The sequence below is a fragment of the Aulonocara sp. 'chitande type north' Nkhata Bay genome, linkage group LG7, assembly GCF_057382095.1.
Source record: "Aulonocara sp. 'chitande type north' Nkhata Bay isolate Kocher_YH1m ecotype deep benthic linkage group LG7, A_spYH_male_GT1.1, whole genome shotgun sequence".
Taxonomy (NCBI): Eukaryota; Metazoa; Chordata; class Actinopteri; order Cichliformes; family Cichlidae; genus Aulonocara; species Aulonocara sp. 'chitande type north' Nkhata Bay.
This window is the reverse complement of record NC_141350.1, coordinates 9,007,422-9,030,319: the sequence shown is the minus strand read 5'-3', so window position 1 is coordinate 9,030,319 and position 22,898 is coordinate 9,007,422. Positions and strand designations below refer to the sequence as shown.

Sequence of the window (22,898 nt, the reverse complement as noted above, 5' to 3'; positions counted from 1 at the left end):
TATTCCTTTTTGAAGCAACCTAACTTTATTGTGGACCAAAGGTGAAGTAAACCTACCACAGCCTTCAGACATGGTCAAGATGACCTGCTGAAGTTCAGCCTGAGTATCAGAAGAAGTGTCTTTGAATGTGGCATGGTTGTTAGTGCCAGACGGGATGGTCTGAGTCTTTCAGGCACTGCTGATATACTGGTATTCTCCCCACAAAATCAGAAAGGTCCAAAAAACAAAATACCCTATGGGTGAAAATGCCTTGTTTATGTCAGAGGTCACAGATTATAGGATGGCAACAGGATAATACGCACTAGTTACAGCTAAGGTCAAACAAAGGACAGATGTGACAGCTACACTACATGTCCATTATAAGTCTTTATTTTCTTCTGTTAGTCAACTTCCCTCCTCTGTTTCAAAGGTAGGAAGCGATTGGAAAGGAATCAAAGTAGGAATTTAAAATTAAAGGGGAAAAAAGGAAAAAAAAAGCCCTCATAACAAGAAAACAAGGCTTATAATTTATTTATTTACATACATACAAAATCCAAATAACTCACTAACATGTTGCTTTCTTTTTACACAGTTTGATTCTTGACATGAGTAAACAGAAGGCAGTACATCTGTTATACAAATGCAAAATAAAAACTAACACCATGAACTTTGACAGAAGCCCCTTAAGCAGCTCTGTGTTCCACAAACAGGAATTGAGAAAAAGAAATCATTAAGGCAAGGGCAAGGACACACAGGCCAAAGCAAGGGGGGGGGGGATTCTGAAAAATGCTTTTTCTGTAGTGATGACAGGTTACAGATATTAAGGAGAATTTACTGAGCAAAAAAAACAAGCATCCAAATAACATCTTCCAACACAGGGGGGTGTTTTTGTTTTTTTGAAGTACACCCTCCCTCTCAAATATACCAGTAAATTTACAACATACATAGAAATAAAAATAAAAAAAATCACCCATTTTCAGACGTATACTGGCGCAGTTTCACACGGTTGTGTAACATTGTGTTTCTCTTATGACAGCAGAAGAGCCAGGCGTATTTTTATCCGTCAGGCTCGGTCTGCCTTTGACATCAAACAGCCAAAACCATTGACATAAGAAAAGACAACACTGGAATCTCAGATAATACATTTACATCACCCTCTGGTGAACGATTAGAAATAAAAGTAAGAAAAGTACTCTCCCATCACACAGTCACGGTTTGAAACATTTGTAGTTCACACATTATTTTGACACAAGTTTTTTTTTTTTGACACTTCTTTCCTCCATTTCTGCTGAGGACGTTAACTCGACAGTCATGTTGTTCAGAGCAGCTTGCCCTTCAAGATTCTGTGCAAACATTCAATGCATATCGATACAGTAAACATTTTATATATTTATATATGTGTTATATTTATATATCTCTATTGAACGCGACTTTCCGCAAATTGTGGCAGTACTGTGTCACACGCGCGCGCACACACACACACGCACATTTTGTCCTGCAGACAAAATAAGACACAATGACAACTGCACTGCTTTAACTTTTCCAATATATATATATATATATATATATATTTTTTTTTTTTTTAAGAGAATGCACAACACCTTCCACCTAGGTACCTTTATTCAGTCACTGCACATGTTAAATATCACGTTATTTACAAACTTATCTAAAAAGTCAAAATCTGCTGAAAAGTGACCTTTCTGGAAATGTAGATGCACTTAGTAATTAAAAACCACAGCCCTGAAGAGTTCAAAAAACACAACAGCAGAGGCATCGCTCGTTTTTGTCAGCGATTCAGTCGACAAACTTAGGATCAGGTGGGCTTTGAGTACCATCTAAAGGAACTTTGGATGAAGACTGAATGTTCAGATCGTAATTTCTTACATCATGCCTTAGCACCAGTATTACAGAGGAATAAATATCCCTGCGTTAGGTCCAGTACTTATCTCTGTGCATGCTCCAAGGCCACTAAAACGTTCGCAAAACAAACATTGCATACCCTATAAACAAGTGGACAAGTGTGCAAAACCATCTAAAACTTATTAATCGTCACCAATAATAAAAAAAGCTTCTTTTTTTTCTTTTTTTTTTTTTAAATCCTCTCTCTCATCTGTTGAGAACATACTAACTAAAATCTGACCTTTGTTTTATGTCAAAGGTCAGGCCTTGACTCCCCCTCTAATGACCCAGCCACAGACGATGACAGTAACACACCTACATCCTAATCCAAGCTACGTGGACAGACCCAAGGCTTTTGAGAATATTAATGTTGCATTCAGTGTTACTATTCAAGGACCAAACTATTACACAGATCCATGGTTTACCCACTGGGCCCAGCTCCTCTCCGCTCCCTCGAGATGTAGCAGCTCCCCAGTTCTCCAAGACCAAAAAAGTGCTTTCCTGTCCAGAGCAACAAATAAACTTACTACTTCAACTTGAAAGTTCTGTGAGAGAAATCCAAGGGGTTAAAGACTGAGATCAAGCCGAGTGCTCCTGTTATCAATAAAGCTATCTAAGGAGAAAAAGGTTGGCAGTATTCTCCGTTGTGCGTAACTATGTGCAAGTCTGCTTTTTTTTCCCCCTCCAAATTCACCCATGTTCAGTTTTTAGTTTCCTTTAAAAAGCAAAAATCAAATTAGGGGTGTTTGCAAATGCTACTTATTTTGCAACAACCGATAGTGTGCTATTGTCTGCCTGACAGTGATGAGGTGTGCACGTAAAATCTATCGGCGGCTGTCGTTACCTGTGTCAAGTGCCATATTTAACAGCACGAACATCCCTAATTTAATTTTGCCAGCCTGACAGATTAACATGTGGGACAGGAAAGCACCCAGAGGTCCTGACAGTTTGTTGCAGGGTAGAATGAGGGACACGAAGAAGAGGAGTCCAGCAAGATGTGATAATGCCCCCTACTTTCTCTTCTCTCCAGGAACCTTTCACTTTTTTGGGGGGTGGAGGTAGGGAGACCTGGACTCAGACGGGTTGTGTCTGAGGTCAGAGTTTTCAGCAAGACTCTTCGAGGGCGTTGACGACCTGCTCCAGGATATCAGGGCAGTAGTCTGCAATCTGCTGGAGAACAGAGTTGGCATATTCCTGCAGCTCTCCGCTCTCCTTCTCACACACCTCCAGCTCCCGCTCCAACTGCAGGAGAAAGGGCAGGAATAGCTTTTTAATAGCATTTGCATTTCTACACAGCCATCAGCACAATTCACAAAAAGGTGCATGTTTAGGTATATCTGAGGTTAAAAGAGGGTTCTTAAACAACACACAGCTGCATCTACTCCATTCCTCTTTTGTCTGTGATCAGTTTTCCCTGCTGCACCTTTTCCATTTCCTTCATGTTAAGTCATGTTACTGCACTGGAAGTGTGTTTGTTTGTCTCTTGAACCGATTCCCTGATTTCCTCTTTGAATTGCCTCGCCACCAATAAAATCTCTCCAAAAGCATATTTTTAATGCTCCCGCAAAATAAAGCTTAATATGTATCAAAGAAGCGGCTCAGAGATGAATGTCACGATGACTTAAGAGTTTCTTCATTACCTGTTCGGCGCTCATTTTCTGGAGGTCCTCCTCCCAGTCTTCAGGGTCGCTGTGGTGGTAGTGAGCGGGCGGCGTGAGCTGGCTGAGGATGCTGGGGTCTCGATCGTGGCAGAGGTCTGTCAGGTGGGCGATGTAAAGTTTGAGCTTACTGCGGTTCTGGGACAGGGCTAGAAGAGGGGGTATCATCTGCAAGATGTGAGGAAGAAGAAGTGAGAAAGGCGATTTGAAGGAAATGGCACGAAAAAAAAAATTAAACGATAAAATTTACCCCGGTTTAAACGGTTGAACAGAATGAAAGGAACCAAGCACGAGACACCACTTGTGTTTAAAAACAAAGAAAGCATAAGCCTTGACATGCATGCCCATCACCAGCTCATATGACAGCCAAAATTCCTGCTAAACCCCTAAAGCTAGAAAAGTGGTTCCCAAATAGTGTTTCAAGCCATGCTGAGATACAGCGAGTCGAGTCCTGATCTGCCCCGCGATTTTATGACGATTGGTTAGAGTAGCAAAGCACTGTACATAATATAAATAATAATGATAGCACATTATAGCAGAGCTCAGTACATCTGAGCAATTTCTACATGTTTGATTTATAACAGCTAGTCATGACAAATAAGTACAGCAAACTAACCACTAACAAAGGAGAAAAACGGTCAGCAGACAGTATCATTAAAGCCTGAGTGAATGGTGCCCAGTGAGCCAAGAGAGGCACTTAGAAACAAAACATCCCTTCTGAGAGAAGCTTGGCTGTGCCATAAGAGTCTGGGCGTTTTTGGGGGTTTTTTTGGTGTGTCTTTGGCATTTAAAAAAGAAAGAAAAAGAAAGCCACTCTGACAGAGTAAAGATTTGTGCCGCTAAACAAAGTGTCCTACAAAGCAAATAACTAAACCACTGATTAGATCAAGTTTAAAGCCATTATCCAACACCTGTTTGTCTGAGCCAAACGTCAGAAGCCAATCATTAGCATCAGAGCAGTGACATGCAAAGCTAAGCTGCTTTCATTTGAAGTGATGACACTCTGGGCGCACGCACACGCACACACACACGCAATTCCCCACCCATAAAAAAAAAAAAGCAGTATATGAATGCTGAAGCACAGGATGAGTTTGTGAGGAGAGATGTGCATCAAAAGCACCCCACAGAGAAATGGAAGACAAGCAAACATGCCAATGGAGCAACGGCTTTTCATACAAGCTCACCCTTCTGAACAAAATGGCTGAGAGAGAGGGGAGGGGGTGGGCAAAAGGTTGGCTACGCCCAGATACCCTCCTCGTCATCCTGTTAGCCACAAGGTAAGCCAATTGCAGCATTAGGAAGGAACATCTGGTTAGTGTGCAAAACAGACAAGAAAAGTAGCAGCAGAAAACTTCCGAGTTTTAGAGAGCAAGCCGTGAGTTCAACCTTACTTACAGACGTGGCCACAAATCGACTGAAGAAAAATTTAGCAAAGCAGTTTATGGCAGTTAAGAAAACTACCTGATCTGGAGAGGGTTTGTGATTCGTTTGGTCAGGTGCAGTCTTCAGATGGTCATCCTCGTAGTTGTCGGCCATCAGCTTCATCCTGTTCTGGGTCTGCAAATTGTTAAAAACATCCAACTAAGATGAAGAGGAAATCGTAATTATGGCCAAGGTTTTATAGCTAACTGCTGAAATCTTGGGAGTACAGCCTGAAAACAAATTGTTAACAGGATAAATCTAATCTTACTTCATCATTTAATGAACACTGCCTGGCTCAGTTTTCACCACTGTGCACAGACGTCATTTGCATGTTATTGTACACACACACAGATGCGTGTGGAAACAGAAGGTGCACCAGGAAGTAAGAGCAAATGAGTCTGATTTACCATCTAAGACGACATAGTTTCTCTTGCTATTTACACTCATTGAATTCCTCTCCCTAGATCATCTCAGATTTGTCCCAAGAAATTCCAAAGATTCAGATGATGGAGATGCGACATCAACTCATGCTATGCAGGGTTTGATAAAACAGGCAAGTTCAACATGGACAGGCTCCAACAGGCATTTTCAGACTGGCATATAAAAAGAAACCAGTTTGGTTGACAGCGTGTGTTCAGTTTAACCTGTAGTTATTTCAGTTTTTGCCAAATTAAAAGTAAAAATTTTAAAGATATCTGCTCCTCACAGGTAGAAACACTACAAGCATATGCAAGCACAGTGAGGAGAGACAGGAATGTGGGGAGACAGAATTCTTTGCCACACGTCTTTCTCAACTCTAACCCGAGCTGCTGCATTTCAGCCATTTGGCATATGGTCATCTGGCACTGGCATCCCAAGCATGTGATTTCAAAGACTAATTAACAGATTGAACTAAGATGAGCTCTAACGTGCACATCTGCTCAGTAATTATTAATGCCACAGTGCTTTTATTGTGAAAGTCAGACCTAAGTATGAGTAGTAGTAGTAGTGAAAGAAAGGTAGAGCCATTCACTTTAACTAACAATACATGGTAACACCCGTTTTCTTTGTGCTTAAAAACACAGCTGCAGCACATTCTAGACATAGACAGTTTTACTTCTAATCCATCAGTTTCATAGAGCTTTTACTTTTTATTTAAAGAAAAGATCAAAATTATTCCCCCATCAGTCCTGTGAGGATTTATTTTCCTGCATATAGCAGCTGGAAACCTGGAAAAACTTCTGGTACCAGCGTTACATCTTTCACTCCATCACCCTCTCTGTGAACACCATCAGCCCCCTCCTCACCTGCTGCTTGAGCTGCTGCACCAGTCTGTCTTTCTCCCGCTTCAGCTGAGCCACTTCGTCCTGGGTCTTCTTCTTCTTAGAGGATGACAACTCCAGTAGTGCAATGTTAGCGTCTTTCTCGCTAATAGCCGCCAACAGCGCCTCCTGCCTGTTAGGTGGAGATGTAACAATGTGGCATTTACCCACAAAAGTAAATAGCTCGATTATCATTTATTATTCATTGCACAACATTAGCCTACCATCTGGGAAAAGCCAGAATTGGATGACATTTTACAAGATTAAGGCGGTGATCAATAATCCAGAGTCTATGCAATCCCACTGTGTGTGTGTGTGTGTGTCTCTTACTTCATCTCCAGCACCTCCTCCAGGTGTTTCCTGCGCTCGGCTCTCAGGGTTGTGAGGTGAGCCTCTTTCTCACACAGAGACTGCTGAGTGGAGGCCAACTTAGCCCTCATGGACTCAAGCTCCTGCTTCACCTTCTCCATGGCCCCCAGCAGCTCCTCCATCTGGGAACACCGACACGCACACACACACACACAAACAGCTCAATGATGATTGGAGAGGATTACCTGAAATCCACCAGGGAAAAGGATGGAGCTTTTTTTTCCAGAAAAGACACTGGATGATTTGTCAGTCTCTTATAAGAGGGAGGGACAGCAGAATTCACGTGGTCTGATGGGAAGGACTAGGGATCAAGACTGGATTTCATTTACCTGTTATTTAATTTAAACAGGCACTACAGTTATTCCTTATTAAACATTTACTTAATCACAACAGACTAAACAGGGGAATTAATGAATAATTCATGCTCGAAGTAAAAATGTACTTGGCTTTGGATTTCATTAAAGTGAAAACTTTAATGAGCATCGTTTTAAAAGCAAACAGCAGGTAAACAAAGGCGCATAAATTACATGGGCTGGAAACAACACCAGCACATTTCACACACATGCAGTCCCTCCAACAATTCCTAAAACTTGACCCATGTATCCTGTGCAGGGTTGTTGCATGAGACTGCATGAACTGTAGAGGTGTTGCTTTTATTGTGTCCACCCCCTGTAAGAGTCGCTGCTCACTGACACATACTGGGCTCATACCTTAGACCACTTAAAGTTGGCGAGGTTGGACTCATGCATTGCTTTGAGTGAGTGCTTCTGAGAGGCGGTGTGTAGCGGAGAAAAAAACAAAACAAGAGAAAATGACAAGCAGAGATGAAAGAAGAGGAAGTAAGAGGACGGACAGGCAGAGAGGGAGAGAAAGGATGAGCGACAGCACAGTGGCAGCAGAAAAAGGCGACAGAGGAAGAACTGCAGTTTCTTTTAACCGTGCGGTGCTGGGTCATAAATATTGCTTTGCTATATTTGTGTGTTTGTGTACCTGTTTCTCCTGAAGTGACCTGGCAGCCTCCTCCTGTGCGAGCACCATCTCTCGCTCAGCAGTGATTTGAACGCTCTCTCTCAAGGCCTCCTCCAGCTCCTCTATGCGCTCTGTCTTTTGGCGTAAAGTGTCCTTCACAGTAGAAGAAGGAAGGAGATGTCAGATTCGCCCAGTTGTACCCTGACTGAGAAAGGCAGTAGCATTCCTACAGAATTTGCACAGTGCAGATCATCCACAGGCAAGCCTCACCTTCACCTGCTGGGAGTTCTCAGACAGGTTGTCTTCCCTCTTCCTGGCTTCCTCCATAAGTCGAGCATTCCTGCTCTTCTCCACCTGCTCTTTGTGCTTCAGTGATGCCACCTTCTTCGACTGATCCTTCATTTGCCTACAGGAAGTCAGTTACATTAGATATTCTATTTGGAGCAAGAGGACAAATCAGACCTCATTTTGGGCTCCAGTTCCTCTAGAACAGTGAAAATGTGTCTTACACACAAGTGAACAGCAAGCATTTTCAAGATATAGCGCTGTATTTTACCACTTTGAGCTTACGGATGCGTGACACAGATGGCTTATCCATAACTAAATAAAGGAACTCATGCAAATAAAGTCATGGGACCAAAAACAAATATTGTATATTAGGTATGTGCTTGATGACTCAGACATTCCCACGTTACAATTTCTAGGTCATTAATCGTTGTACACCAAGTAAATGTAGTTGATTCAAATATGGACATAAAGAGGTATAATTTGCCATTTTAAACAAACATTCACAATCTTACAGACTTGCTTGGGTGAGATTTCAGGCATCATTTTGACTTTGAGTGAAAAAACAAACAAACAAACAAACCCAAAAACAATAAAGCAAAAAAGGAAAAATGAGCCTGAGCAGAAGTAAGAAAAAGACAACTGCTTGCAGCTCCACAGGAAGAGAGAGAGAGAAATGTGTCAAGGTGAGGAGGAGAGAAAAGCATTGTCACTAACCTTGAGGCCAAACTGGCGGGGTGGGAAATTTCCAATGAAAAGACAAGAAAGCAGTAAAGAGAAAAGCAGACTCAGACTAAGAGAATAAGCAAACATGGAGAACAAGACAGAAGGGGTTTCACTCATAAAATATCAGCTCACAGATTATGCAGCATCTTTTCTGGATCTAACAAGGTCATGTTACACAAAATAATAATAAAACAATTGCAGGAACATGAAAAGAAGCTGCCTGTTGCTGAGCATGTCAACACTGAAACAAACCACCTCACAAAACCTCAAACACCAGCTTTCAAAGCACTCCTGCCAGGATGTCAAATGGCAGAAAGCCAATTTAGACTGCTTTTAATGTGCCAGCCACAACAGTCTCTACAGCGATACCACGTCAGATGTTTACATCGCATGTGACGAACAAAGGTCAGAAGTCCCGGAGACAAACTGTGGACCTACATTATACCTCATTAAATACTTGTTATACACATTTATATGGTGCATCCACCCTTGAATATCCACCACATGTACACATGCACACTGACAAGATCCACAAACCCACCTCTCCAGCTCACTGATCTTTTTGTCTTTGTCATTTTTCTCATTCTCCATTTCTCTGAGTATCTCCAGGAGGCGGTCCACTTCAGCTTGAGCTTTCCCAGAATCCTCTCTGTGGCGGGCCACTTCCTGTTCGAGGTTCCTAATGCGCTCAGCCAGCTCAGTGTTGGCTTGAGCTTCCAACGCTGCATTCTGAGCCTGATGGAGAACAAAGGCTGTAGTTTAGACATTTCAGGCCACGTGAGGTGCCTGAAGCTTTATTTAATGTATTTGTATTTAATGTATTTCTCACTCTCTTAAGTTGATTCTCCAGTTTGAGGCACTCTTCCTTCTTCTGTTCCAAGGCAATCTCAAAACTCTTGAGTCTGGAGTCTTTCTTCAGCCCTGAGGAGGCCAGGGAGGAGGCGTGCTCCTTTAGGTCCAACAGAGAGGTCTGTGTACACACATACACACACACACACACACACACACACACACACACACACACACACACACACAAGACTAAGAATACATTAACACCAATGCAGGCATCCATGCCTCAGTGCAAAGTTAGGACTAACAGGCGGGAAAAAAACAACAAAAAACTGATGCCCGTGTCTGACAGCACTGTTTTATTATATTAATAGAATCACAGTAAACAAGAGTTTGCCTGTGTGTTTTTTTGCATATGTTTCTCACCTCTCTGTCTGACAGGTCTCCCTGCAGTAAGCTCAACCTTTCCTTCAACTCTTTCAGCTCCTTTTTGGTACATTCAAGCTCCTCCGTCTTCTCCCGGTCGTCTCTATCTCTCTGCTCTTTTAGACGCTCGATGATCCGCTCCTATAAAGAGGTGGAGGAAAGAATCAAGCAAGATTCTTATACAGATTATCAACTATTATGGACTAATACAAGTCTGCAGAAATTAATCCACCTTTTCTGCAAGAGACTCCTCCAGTGTTGTGAGAGCAGTGTCAGTATTGGAAGTGTCAGCCTGCAAAGACTTTACTCTCTCCTTCAGGCTGCTCATCTGCTTCTCCTTGTCCCTCAGCTGTTCCTGCAGGTTCTCGATCTGCAGTGAAAACACAAGTAACCATCAATAAAATTGATCTTGCGTTGGACACATATTGCCATTTCAAAAATAAGATTGCACTATTCTCTGTTAACGTTACCTTCTTCTGAAGCACATTGATCTTGCGCTCCTTAACCTCCAGCATATCCTTAAGGTCGTGGATTTCCCCATTGAGGGTTCCCTTCTCCTCTGACATTTCTTGTATCTGCTTGCTCTTTTTATTCAAAGTTGCTTCCTTCTCTTCCAAACGCAGGCGCAAGGCATCCACCTAGATAGACAAGATGGGTTAGCAGTTTACGGACATGAACTACAGACGTGTCCTGCTACAAGTTAAAAATGAGTGTGGACAAAAGCAAAGATTTAAACTTCTGAGGAAGATTTCAGAGCGGTGTTGTGTTTCTGAGATAAAAAATACTATTATTTTACTATTTCCATGTCATTGTTTATTCAGTACCTATCAATGTTTTGAGATACGAGGTGTGCCTGTTTATCCAGATTAAAAAAATAAAAATCAAGCTTGGTTCAGGAAAGAAAAAAAAAAAGAAGCTGCACAGTCACCCAGTTAAATTATGCAATCGGTGTGAATGGTTATGAGTCCGGTGTGTAAAGGCCTCTACAGTCTATACCAGGGGTCAGCAACCTTTAACACCCAAAGAACCATTTGGACCCGGTTTCTACGGAAAAGAAAACACTGGGAGCCGCAAATACTTTTTGACATCTAAAATGAAGACAACACTGTGTATATTGGTTTTTACCTTTATGCTTTAATTAATTAAAAAGCTGAACTCAAATTATCCATGTAGCAAACAAAAACTGTGAGCCGTCATCCCTTCTGGGCTATCGGAGTGTAGCGGAGCCTTGACCAGAATTTTAAAAATAATTGGAAAAAAGCACTATGCTCCTAAAAAATTAAAAATAAATATTAAGTATCTGCATAATATTTATTTTACCTGGTTAATGTGCTTTGCGGGGCGTGACGTACCTGAGTGGCATCCGCAATCACGCCTCACCGGCTTGTTCTCTCTGCTGTTGTTTGTATGTGTCGGGCTGTGAGCTGCAAAGCTACAGCCGGCTGTGTGTGTGAAAAGTGGTCAATAAAGAGATGCTGAAGAGCATGTTCATGTAAACATCGTTGGGTCTGCCGTGATATGTTTACAATCGGACTTCTGCTCCTGAACCTCTGCGCACAGTGCATGCTGTACGATCGGGGCTGTACAAAGTCACTTTCCTCTTTACGCAGGACTGTAAGCTGTTATCTGTGAGGCGTGAGCGGTGTTTGTTTTTAGCATAGATCATGGTGGAGAATAGTTGTTCACATACGTATGTGGATCCGAAGATCGACACTCCACAAATTAGGCATACTGGTAGGCCACTCTCGTCAGAAGTAAATACAAATGAATCTGCCCAGGCATCATTAAATGTTGTATTTTCTTCAGATATTTTTCTTTTCTTACATTTCTCCATACTTGGCCTACCTGGGGTTGAAGGTCTCAGTAAATGCACGTCATTTCGGCAGGTATACCGGCTTCCCTGAGTGTGATGCTTATTTTGAGCGACGAAAAATAATAAAATATAACTTTATTTTTATTTTTATATTTCAAGATCAGAATAATCTTCCAATTTAGAACTAACACAAATAAAATACACTTCAGTTAGATTTATTTTTCCAAACCATGCAGAGCCGCAATATAAGGACTAAAGAGCCACATACAGCTCCGGAGCCACAGGTTGCCGACCCCTGGTCTATACCAATACAGTGGGTGAGAAAGTATGGATACTCTACCTCCGTCTGTAAGATGGCAGCCCGCTGCTCTTTGGCAGTGAGGGATTCCTTGAGGACTTCAATGTGTTGCTTGCTGTCTGAGAACTGGTTGGTAAGCGTCTCCAGTTTTGTCTGCAAACCGAGCAGCTCGGTGTCCTTCCTGGAGAGGTCCTGCTTCACCTGCTCCATCTGAAAAAAGATTAGCCCGAGCGCAGAAAGAAAGAGGAAGGGTTGGACTAATTGTAAAATGGTAAATTGATTCTTATATAGCGCCTTTCTACTGGCGGAGCACTCAAAGCACTGTATACAACGTGGCTCACTCACCCATTCACACAATGACTTTCTATCTACCAATCACAGACATTCAAGTTGGGGTTAGTTTCTTGCCCAAGGATACTTGGCATGCAGATCAAACCTTCTGATCAGTAGATGGCTAGCTCTACCTCCCGAGCTACTAGGGGTGGGGGGAAAAATCGATACTGTGTAGTATCGTGATATTTTGTTTGCTAATAATGTATCAATACAGGGACAGCAGAAATCGATATTTTGTTACAAAAAAAAGTTTTTGTGCTCTGACTTCAGAGCATGTTGATCAGCTCCTTTTTCTGAGCAAGAATCCTGACATTCCTTCACTGTCCAAATGTGTTTAACTTTTTTTTTGGCAGCAATAAACATATTTTATTTTAAGTTTAAAACTTTTTTATTTAATGTAAAATTATACTTTGTTTTAATTTACTTTCAAATTCTTCAGTTGCTAAATGGGCTGCATAGTTTTCATAAATTGCATAGTTCAGAATAGCTATAATTGTACCAGATGGTTGCATTCAGTTAAGTTGGACTAGACTGTAATACAAACCGTTCAGTTTGTCAACAATAAAACTGACTGAAATGAGAGAAAGACTGAGTGTGAGACTTTGATATTAGATAAAATGAATATTGATAAAGTTTACCTTTATGTACAGAATCTCAATATCGCAAAATATTTTTAAAAAATTGCAATAATATCGTATCGTGCGTTAAGTATTGTGATAATATCGTATCGTGGGATGTATGGTGATTCCCACCTCTACAAGCTACAGCTACCGTGAGAAAAAGGTAGTTTCTAGGGTTTTATGTGTGAACACAAAAAAAACCCATAAGAATTATTACACAGTCTCTGACCTTGTTCTTCATGAACTTTGTGTGACTGCGGTAAACCTCCATCTGCTTCATCTCTTCTTGACGCTCTTCACAGCTCAGAAGTCCATTCGATTTCAGCATTAGCAGCTCCTCCTCCATGTCCCTGAGGCTCCGCTCCATTGAGTTGATTTTTGCATCCTGGAGTTAATGGAAAAAGGTTATCACCAATAGCATGTTGTCACCAATACACTATAAACACACACACATTTCTCTATCTAAATGTTCACCTTCATGTCAATGACAGTTTGTAGGGCCTTAGTTTTGGTGGACTCTGGAGTTCCTTCATACCGACGGTGCAGCTCCTGCTGTGTCAGATGTAAAACACGGTTGATGAATATCGATATCTTACCAATCAAACCAAATATGATGGAAAGCCTTAAAAGTAATGCATGCCAAAATTAATAAACTGGAGATTACCTCTCTCAGAGCAGTGATCTCCCTGTCTCTCTGGTCCAGCAAACTCTCAAGGTGATGCCTGTGCATTTCTGCATCAGCCAGTCTCCTTGTCCTCTCCTGGTCCTCCTCTGATGCCTTGGCAGATGGTCCTAACACAGCAAACATAACAACTTGTTACAATTCTGATGTATGTAAAAAGACTATTATGAAGTCTAGATGTTTACAACAGCCAATTGTGTTTAACTCTCAGAGACAAACAAAGAAACAAAAGCACACAATTGTTTAGCAGGTAAGGATATCCGAGGATAGACTCTGCACATCTACTGTAAAAGAAAAACCAAACAAACAAAGCACACAACATTGAACCTAATGGGCAGTGTAATTTAACTTACTGAACCCCTGAAGCCTTAAAAACCTGCCATCCTAAAAAAAAAAAAAAAAAAAAAAAAAAAAAAAAAATCATAGCGAATGCTGAGGGAAGTAGTGTGCAGAGGTCACCAACTTTCTGCAGAGTCAGTCACTACAAACCTCCAAACTTCATGCGGCATTCAGATTAGCTCGAGCTTCATGGAATGGGTTTTCATGGCCAAGCAGCTGCATCTAAGCCTTATATCACCAAATGCAGTGCTATAATGCATGCCGCCATTGGACTTTAGGGCAGTGGAGATGTGTTCTCTGAAGTGATGAATCATGCTTCTCCGTCTGGCAATCTGATGGTCTGGGTTTGTGGATGCCAGGGGAACGGTACTTGTCTGACTGCATTGTGCCAAGTGTAAGGTTTGGTGGAGGGGGTATTAGGGCATGGGGTTATATTTTAGGAGATGGGGTCAGCACCTTAGTTCCAGTGAAAGGAACTCTTAATGCTTAGTACACCAACACATTTGGACAATTTCATGCACCCAACTTCGTGTTTGGAATCATGTTCTGTTGCAGCATGATTCCACAGCAGTACACAAACCAAGGTGCAAAAAGACACAGATGAGCGAGTTTGGTGTGGAAGAACTTGACTGGCCTTCAGAGTCCTGACCTAAACCCAAGAGAACACCTTTGGGATCAATCAGAGCGGAGACCTCAGTGTTTGACCTCACAAATGTGCTTCTGGAAGAACGGTCAAAAATTGCCATAAACACACTCCTAAACCTTCTGGAAAGTATTCCCAGAAGAGTTGAAGCTGTCATAGCTGCAAAGGGTGTGCTGACATCATATCGTATGAACAAGATCGTATGTGTTTGAAAGCAGACAAGTGAATGTTTTTGGCAATATAGTGTAGTTTCTAGCTCTAAAAACAAGCACCAAAGGTAGAAGTGCCTTAAACCTGCCTATCTATTCTATCCCTCCAAGCAAATTCCCCCTTAAATATTTCCCTTGTAATTACTGTCATCTATTAGACTCAAAAGGGAGGATAAAGCAGGATATGAGTTGCTAACCTGTGAACATACAGTCATCTTCAGATTCGCCGCCTCACTCATGTCCAGTTTAAAAACAAGATGACTTCGAAGACTTCCCAACAGAACTTTGTAACTTTGTTAAGCAACAGGTGACATTATGGAGGTGACATCCATCTTTTACATACAGTCTGAGTGTTTCACCGCACCTGTTATAGGACACCAACCGTTCTGGGGACTGGCCTGAGTGTTTATACTGTGCAAAAAAAAAATCTAGTTATGATTGCCCTGTTAAAATGAGCCCAGAGTGAGTACATATGTGACAGGAGTTTAAAAGAAAGCCCCAAAACTGCTGAGGGTTCAATGGGTTTAAGCTTTTTCTGGAAGGAGTTTTAGGTTTCTTTTAATTTCATGTACCTTTGGGTTCTTCAGATTTCATGTCCTTTGTATTTACACCCTAGGGAAGACGGCATGCAATTACTTTTTAAAAACACCTGAGCACAGGCTTGGAGTGTCTTTAAGCTCCTGCTTGAGTTTAAAGGAGAAATCATGTCTAGAAAATGGAGCAGTGAATGCCACAATTGACCTACAGCTGTGTGAGCATTAAAGGAGCTGAGGAAAATAGGCTGGGACAAGTGGTAACCTGAGACCTACTGAGTAATAAAATGTTAATGGATGAATATGATTGGCCTACAGTTTCAAACAGTTTATTTGTTTCCTAGTGAACCCTATACATGAACCAGAAGACATGCAACAAACAGCTAAACAGTCATTAATAATCAATCAACTGTAAACTTCATTAAACTATTTTGGTTTTTCCTGCTTAAACCCACCTTTGCTCTGCAGCATTTCCAGTAGTTTCTTGATGGACTCATCTCTGGCTGCCAGGGTCTGCTTCTGTGTGTCAATCCTCAGCTCCATCTCCTCCAGGGTCTTCCGAAGAAGGAAGAGCTCCTTGGCCTGCCTCTCATGCTCACCCTGTAGCCGTCGGTAGTTCTCCTCTGTAGGTTCGGATGTCAGGGCCAGGTCCCTTCCTTGACTAGCAGGATCTTGCTGGAGCAGCTGGTTCAGGTCCCTCTGGATCCTTAGCTCATCTTGGAGAGCCTGAACAGTCATCTGGAGATGCTAGGGACAGAGGAGAGACACACATATAACTGCTGACAATTACTGGTTCTACTCTTTGTTCTCTAGCCTTTATTGCAAGGCTATTTATATGACAAGGGAGACGAGGTGAAAATTTTATTGATTTTATGAATGATGCACGGGCTACTTTCTGGGAATGGCTCCTGGTAGAGTATTGCGTTGCATCCAGCCAAACAAAAACTAATCATAACTGAAAATTCAGCAGCGCCACAACTTATAGATCCAAAACATGGAGGCTTTCTGAGCATTGTTGCAATTCATGGCCAGAGAGATGCAAGTGGTGAAACACAATAAGCCCCGTATAGTATTGCATTGTTTGTGGCATCTGACGCCACAGACTCTTGGCAGAGTTGCTGTGAGACAGTAACACAAGGCTGTGTTACACTCTGGTCTGAACCAGCTGCGAGCATTTTCAGATGACAGAACAAAGAGAGAAGTCAGTGTCTGCCTCCCTTCGTATCTCTCCATCCTCCACCTCCCGCGCCCCCTCCCTTTCCTTCCTTTGTTATTCCCTTCTTCTCCTTCCACCAGCAGTCTACACTCCTTCTCTACCTCCCTCTGATACTCTCACCTCTCTTCTCACTAACCATCCCTTTCCATCACCCTCTCCACCCCGTGACTAAGGCTGACTCACTGCTGTGACTGCACCGATCCACCCCCCCGACACAACAGACGCACACACATGGGGAGATGCATGTGCGGACAAGAACTGACACACACACACACACACACACACACACACAGAGACACACACACACACACACACACACACACACCTCCCTTCCTCAGCCCCCATATTCTCACTCTCTTCTGAGAAAAGACAAGAGTTAGGTGTCTGAAAGAGCACAAAACATTGCGGTTATATGATGCACTTTCTAAATTGATATAACAAGAAGTCAACACATCATCTACAGCTTATCTTCCACACTGGATAATGTGATACAAACATTTTGTGTAACTTAACTCTGTGGCACCGCCATCACCACATCCAATAATTAAACATCTTTGGCAAATCTCACAAAAAAAGCAGCGTTTAATCAATGCGGCAAGGAATCATTAACAAGAAATAACTGGTGATTATTCTATTATTATCTGACTTAATGTAGGGGATGAAGATGGTCAATTCACACTACAACATATGGCAGTATATAACATTAATATTACAACAGCAAACAAAACAGAGGAAGAACAAAGCAGAGGAAGACTCGCCTGTGGTATGAATTGGGAAACACTGTGTTCAAATTCAAAGTAATCCATTTAAATATATGCATAAAAATGTAGACATCTGCTTAAACAGCTTTACATGAAACTTAAACAAATGCCCTCCAATGAGGACCTGAAGGGAGGCAGCTTACTCTTACAGACAAAAAGCAAGTAGCAATAATTTAAATCATATGCTTTTAAAAGCAAGACAGGTTTCAAGTTATAGTTAAGTAGCATTCCTCTCATTTTTCTGCAAGCGGAAAATCATTCACACCACCTACACCTCACAATTTTTAAAAGCGATAACTAATTAAAAATATCTATGGTTAAATTTCTGGCAGTTTATTTTCTCGACAAAACTAAAATCATATTCAGTCAACCTTTTTTTAGTTACTCTCTGGTCACCTCCTTAAAATGGCTCCACTTTAAGAACCACCAACGTAAAGTTATCTTTAGGCCTAAGACTAAGATCTACGCAAGTAGTAGTTAGGGTTAAGGTTATAGTAAGTAAATGTAATAAGCGTAAGTTAATGCAAAGAGTCAGTACACTGCTGTGTGCATGTTTGCGTGTCCATGCTTTCCATTGCACGTGTGCCAGTGTGGGAGGCGGAGGCAGACATACAAAAGCAGACATCTTTAAATTAAAGCACTCGCTGATTACGCAGTGCTAGTCAGGCATTACTGGGAATTAGTCCAGAGTGTGATTCTGTGATTCAGCAGGAGTGAAAACAGCAAATTATACAGGTCTGCCCACCCATTAAGAACCACAGTGAAACAAAGACGATGCCTCTTCATTAACGAAACCCAATTTGCACGAGCCCAACAACCTACCGTAGAGTATTTAAAAAGACCTTATCTGCACTTATCCAATTACACTTTTAGATTTTAAACCATAGAACCATCCTATGCAAAGTTTGTCGACACTACACTTATTTATTAAGAAAGAGGGAGTCGAGACAGAAATACCTGCTTAGATGAACTCCTATTTAACGGTGCCAAAATATGTACGGTGTATTGCTATATACTTAGTTTTAACAGGTGTAGGTCACAAAGGTGTGATTGCTTCACTAAAATGTTGACAAAAAATTTAAAAAGAGAGATTTGATAAAATCTTCAAATTGCATATATGCAGTATGTGATGATTAGTGCTTAGTTAAACATCTAAACACAAATCATTACATACTGCATAGACGCAGTATTAGTAAATTGTAAATTGCACTATTTGCAAAGCCCTCCTTTATTATTGCTACCTTTTGTAATGTTCTCATCTCTTCTTTTTTTTTTTCCTCGCACATTTTTCATCCTGTTCCTCAGATGAGACTTCCACCCTTTTTCATCTAAAATGCACAAGCATATAGCTGCATATAAGAGGATTAACTAGATGCTCAAAAACTGTCACTAACCTATGCAGAGAGAGAACAAAAAGAGAAAAGCATTTGTACTAAAGCGGACACACTGCTTGAAATGCTTTTTTCCCCCCTCCTCAAACATGTTAAGCTCTGGAAGTTTGGCAAATCTATCCAGACTGAGAGACATCATATGATGAAATTAGAGGGAAAACCCCCCAAAACAAAACAAAAAACAAAACAGAGGCTAAAAGTCTATTTAAGCATTAAGCAACGCTCACCTGTGCTTCATCTTGAATAACACGATACTGTTCCTTCCAGACGGCGATCTTGGATGCCTCATCTTTTCTGAGAGCTCGCTCCTTTTTTAATTCTGGACTCCAGAAGGTCTTAATAGAGTTCATGGAGGAGCTGAGTTTGCTTTCCTTAACTTCCACTTCTCGCCGCAGCATCTCATTCTCCCGCAGAACCTGAGAACGCAGGATAAATGGTAGGTACATGACAACCCAACATATGACCGGTGAATGCCATAAATTAACCTCTTCATCAAAATTTCAGAATTGAGAAAATCGTGGGAAAAAACTGGCAAAGTACCTCTTTGAGTTGGGCCTGCAGGTCAAGTATGGTATTGTCCCTTGCCTGCCTTAGAGAATGGGGCACTGTGGAGGCCATGTGGTGATCTCCAAAAGCTAGGGCATCTCCAGCCATCATGCCTGCTGGTAGCACAGCATTGGCAGGCACTGTGGTGGAGATATTAGGAGTACTTGCTGCTACAACTCCACTGCTGCTACCTCTCGACCCATAAGTCACCCTCTGTCTCCCCATGGTGGTCACTGTGCCACCAGTTTTGGGAAGGTGGTCACCTCCCATGGTGACCTCATTGTCACTCAGGTACATTGGTCCTGAGGTGGCATACGCAGCATTGAGGGACTGGATGTTCTCCATTGAAAGGGTCTTGCCTCCTGCTCCTCCAGGACCTCCCCCACTGCCTCCAGTGCTGTTGGTACGCCGGTGCCCCATCCGAGGAGAACGGGGGAGCCGAGGGGAACGGCCAGATCCCTGATTACCAGTACCACTTCCATCTCTTCCTCCGCTATGGTTTGTATCCCCTCTGCCAACAGAGCGAGCACTACCGTACATTTTTGACTAAATAGAAGGGAGGCACTACCAAATCTGAAGAACAACCCTTAGTATCTGGTTATATCGTTATGAATTTTACTAGTGTTAGAGATCCAGCTTAAACTGGTGAGCACAATGTTCATGATACAACAGAGGTCTGAAACACTCCACTCTCAGGGGTTGCTGATGCTAACAGACCTCAAAGATAAACTAGCCACTGTTACAAATGAGGACATCAATCTGCAAAGAAAACACAATTGTTCCCAGTTAACTGCATAGCAACAGCACACAAAATAACACATGAATAAAACAACTGAATGCATGCAAAACTGAAAACAGAGTACCAGTACAGACTGAAGGTTTCACTGTCTTAACTGAATACCTTCCTGCAGTACAGACAGTTACGCAACTGTACACAGTCATGTCTAAGAAGAAAATTCTTCTAGTGAAGGGTCCTTTGGAGCGAAATCTTTGCTCTAATCTACTTGAGGCCAAAGGTAGAAGTGATTTTAGGTTAGCTTTCAACAAAATGTTAATCTTGTAACAAGTACTTTCAGGTCACAACCATATAATTTGCACATATAGTCTAATGTTACAAGGTTTTGGTAGTAATGTAATGTGTCTAAGTAGTCTGACGTGTGTGTGTGTGTGTGTGTGTGTGTGTGTGTGTGTGTGTGTGTATACATACATACATACATACATACATACATGTATGTATGTATATATGTCCACCACAGACATTTATCTTGAGTGTGTTTGGCCTTGCTAACTGCTAATGTCACGTTAACACGCCGGCTAACAGTAAAGCATGACACTTGTGCCTTTAATGACGCTTTAACCCCGTTTGTTAGCTTCTGAGTTTTATATTCCATTGTGTATTTTGCCACCAAAATAAATGCTGGCTCTCCGATTCATTCTTCTAATTTGCTATCGCTATGGATTAAAACTAGCAAGGGAGGGAAGGAGGGGACTGTCCATGCTGGACATTGTGGGGGGAAAAATGTCTGAGCGTGAAAATTTGTATACAAACGGAAATAACAGTTTGTCAGATAGCTGGGTAGATGTTTAATGTGACAAGTTAATCGTAAGTGTCGTCAAAATGTGACACGTTTAACGGGAATCAAAGCTTTTTTTCCTTTTTTTTTTTTGCACAATCCCATCGACTCCGTACGGTGTCTGCTTTGGAGACACCCATATCAAACCATATCCATTTTCCTTCTCCTCAGCTCAACGGTTTTTCATTTCAAGCTACGGTTATTCATTCACCGGTTTACATATATGTAGCTGTGATACTGCTAATTATAAAAGAAAGGGAAATACGACAAACGCTTAACGTTAGCTCGCCGTTACATATGGAGGCTAGTATATCCAATTTATGTGGTCAAGAAGAACCTTTTTTTTTCTCGCTAACACAATAGCCACAGAGGAGAAAAACCCTCCGAACAAACTACCTTTGTCGTTGTCTGGTAGAAGCCAAATCCTTGCTAATAGTGGATCCTCTGTCAAAAATAAGTCAGCTGCAAAAATCGTTCATTTTACGTTAATTCCTCGATAAATGTCTATCAGATTTTCCCATCTTTTCACCAGCAGTACCAGCGGCTCAGGAGAGCCAGGGCGCCTCAGTGACGTCAAGCCTCCGGCGCGCGTTCACGGCGGCCTTCCTCGCCACGCTTGGATTTTAAAAGCGCGGTCACGATTCTACGTTAGAAGGAGGGGACGTGGACAGCAAGAAATTTACCGACATCTCGAAAAATACAAAGCTTTAAATGAACATAAGGACAGAAGTCAGAGGTGAGGGGAGTATTTTGAACTTAAATGCAATGAACATTCACATAATAATAGGAAAAAGTAGTTTACCACCATTTGATAAAGAATCGGTCCTCCTGATATTAACAACAAGTATTATTCAGATATGAAGGTATGATGGGCTGATGATAAACAGAGCATTTTCATTTCGAGTGAAATTTATGAAAGCAAATACATGTGGTAGGTTTAGGGAGTAATCACCAGCAGGGGGCAGGGCATACCTGCAGGAAATGTTTTAATAAAGAAACGTTAATAAAAAAGAAAATTGCAACTCTTCAATTCATCTTACCCATTATGGTTAAAAAGTTAAATATAGCACTTTATAGGCTGCTATTGCAACAAAAGACTAGTGATCAGAATGTTTCTTTCTTTATCAAAAGAGATGTTTAGGACAATGTAAATGGTAAATGTGTAGATTGAATATTACAACTTTATTTACGTATAGAGCTTATACTGTTTATATTATTTTGCAAAATGTTTTAAAAGTCTTACAGGTCATAACCATTTTAGTGAGAATAAAATCCCTTAAAACAGAATACTTTGTGGGTTTATATTCCCCCCCCCCAAAAAAAAAATTACCTGGAATGTCCCCAGGAAATATCGTGTGATGTCTCTTTTAGGTCACGTACAAACGTGACCACAAAAGCTGAAACAAATCTCTATTATAACTATACTTATTACTACATATTTAGGAATATAGGCTAATTTATACAAGAACAATATAAAAGGAACTATTAAATATAGTAGCAACTAGAAGTATGAAAGTGTGTGGGATAAGTCGTGTTTTTCTGTGTACTAAAACATATTTTGGTCCATTGTTCCTTTGTGAGCCTTTCTATGGAAATGGAAATGGAAATTTCCATTTTTCTGTCCCTAACATTTACATTGCACTCCTAACATTGCACTCCACACATGCTTTGGGTGTTACAATTTATTTTTATGTTCAAATAAAATAATATGTTAATTGAACAATTACACCTTCTTGATCCATCAATTTATAGAGATCCAAGCACTACAGGAGTTCTCATCCCCACGGTCAAGTACTGTCGATAAACACCGTGTTATTTTTACTAATTAATTAATTTTACAATTGTAAATGTGATAAACTACATTAGATTGTATGAAAAGGCTATTATTTTGAAAGAAAACACCACAGTGACTTCCTTTTACATATTTCCTAAAGCCTGATAAAGAATTGGTCATGATTGCTCAAGTTTGTAATAATTTTTCTATTTTATTTCACATATTTGACAAGGTAATAATTTTACATCCATTGAATTATGTTACACATCAGAGCTAAAATATAAAAGATTGCATCATACTTAATTACTCATTTCTAACTGTTTTTTTTTAAATTTATTTATTT

General features: G+C 41.1%; 1 protein-coding gene across 8 annotated transcripts; it reads right to left on the bottom strand.

Annotated features, from left to right (window-relative positions):
* Positions 1-494: 494 nt before the first annotated feature.
* LOC147324532 (ELKS/Rab6-interacting/CAST family member 1-like) lies at positions 495-21,393 on the bottom strand. 8 transcript variants are annotated; one of them, XM_086298381.1, is made up of 21 exons: positions 21,178-21,392; positions 19,202-19,966; positions 18,889-19,077; positions 15,749-16,040; positions 13,552-13,679; positions 13,362-13,436; positions 13,117-13,272; positions 11,977-12,144; positions 10,294-10,461; positions 10,056-10,193; positions 9,824-9,964; positions 9,438-9,578; positions 9,150-9,343; positions 7,868-8,003; positions 7,619-7,750; positions 7,339-7,395; positions 6,590-6,750; positions 6,245-6,392; positions 4,998-5,093; positions 3,519-3,704; positions 495-3,120 (listed from the first exon to the last, which is right to left on the bottom strand). In XM_086298381.1, exons 2-21 carry the CDS (start codon positions 19,745-19,747, stop codon positions 2,983-2,985), a joined length of 3,390 nt encoding a protein of 1,129 aa, XP_086154507.1. In that variant the 5' UTR covers positions 19,748-19,966; positions 21,178-21,392; the 3' UTR covers positions 495-2,982. The 8 variants fall into 8 exon arrangements, 5 of the variants coding, with proteins under 5 accessions (XP_086154507.1, XP_086154506.1, XP_086154511.1 ...); XM_086298380.1 differs by having other exon boundaries at positions 13,362-13,439; positions 21,178-21,391; XM_086298385.1 differs by having other exon boundaries at positions 13,362-13,439; positions 19,202-19,718; positions 21,178-21,390.
* Between the last annotated feature and the right edge of the window lie 1,505 nt (positions 21,394-22,898).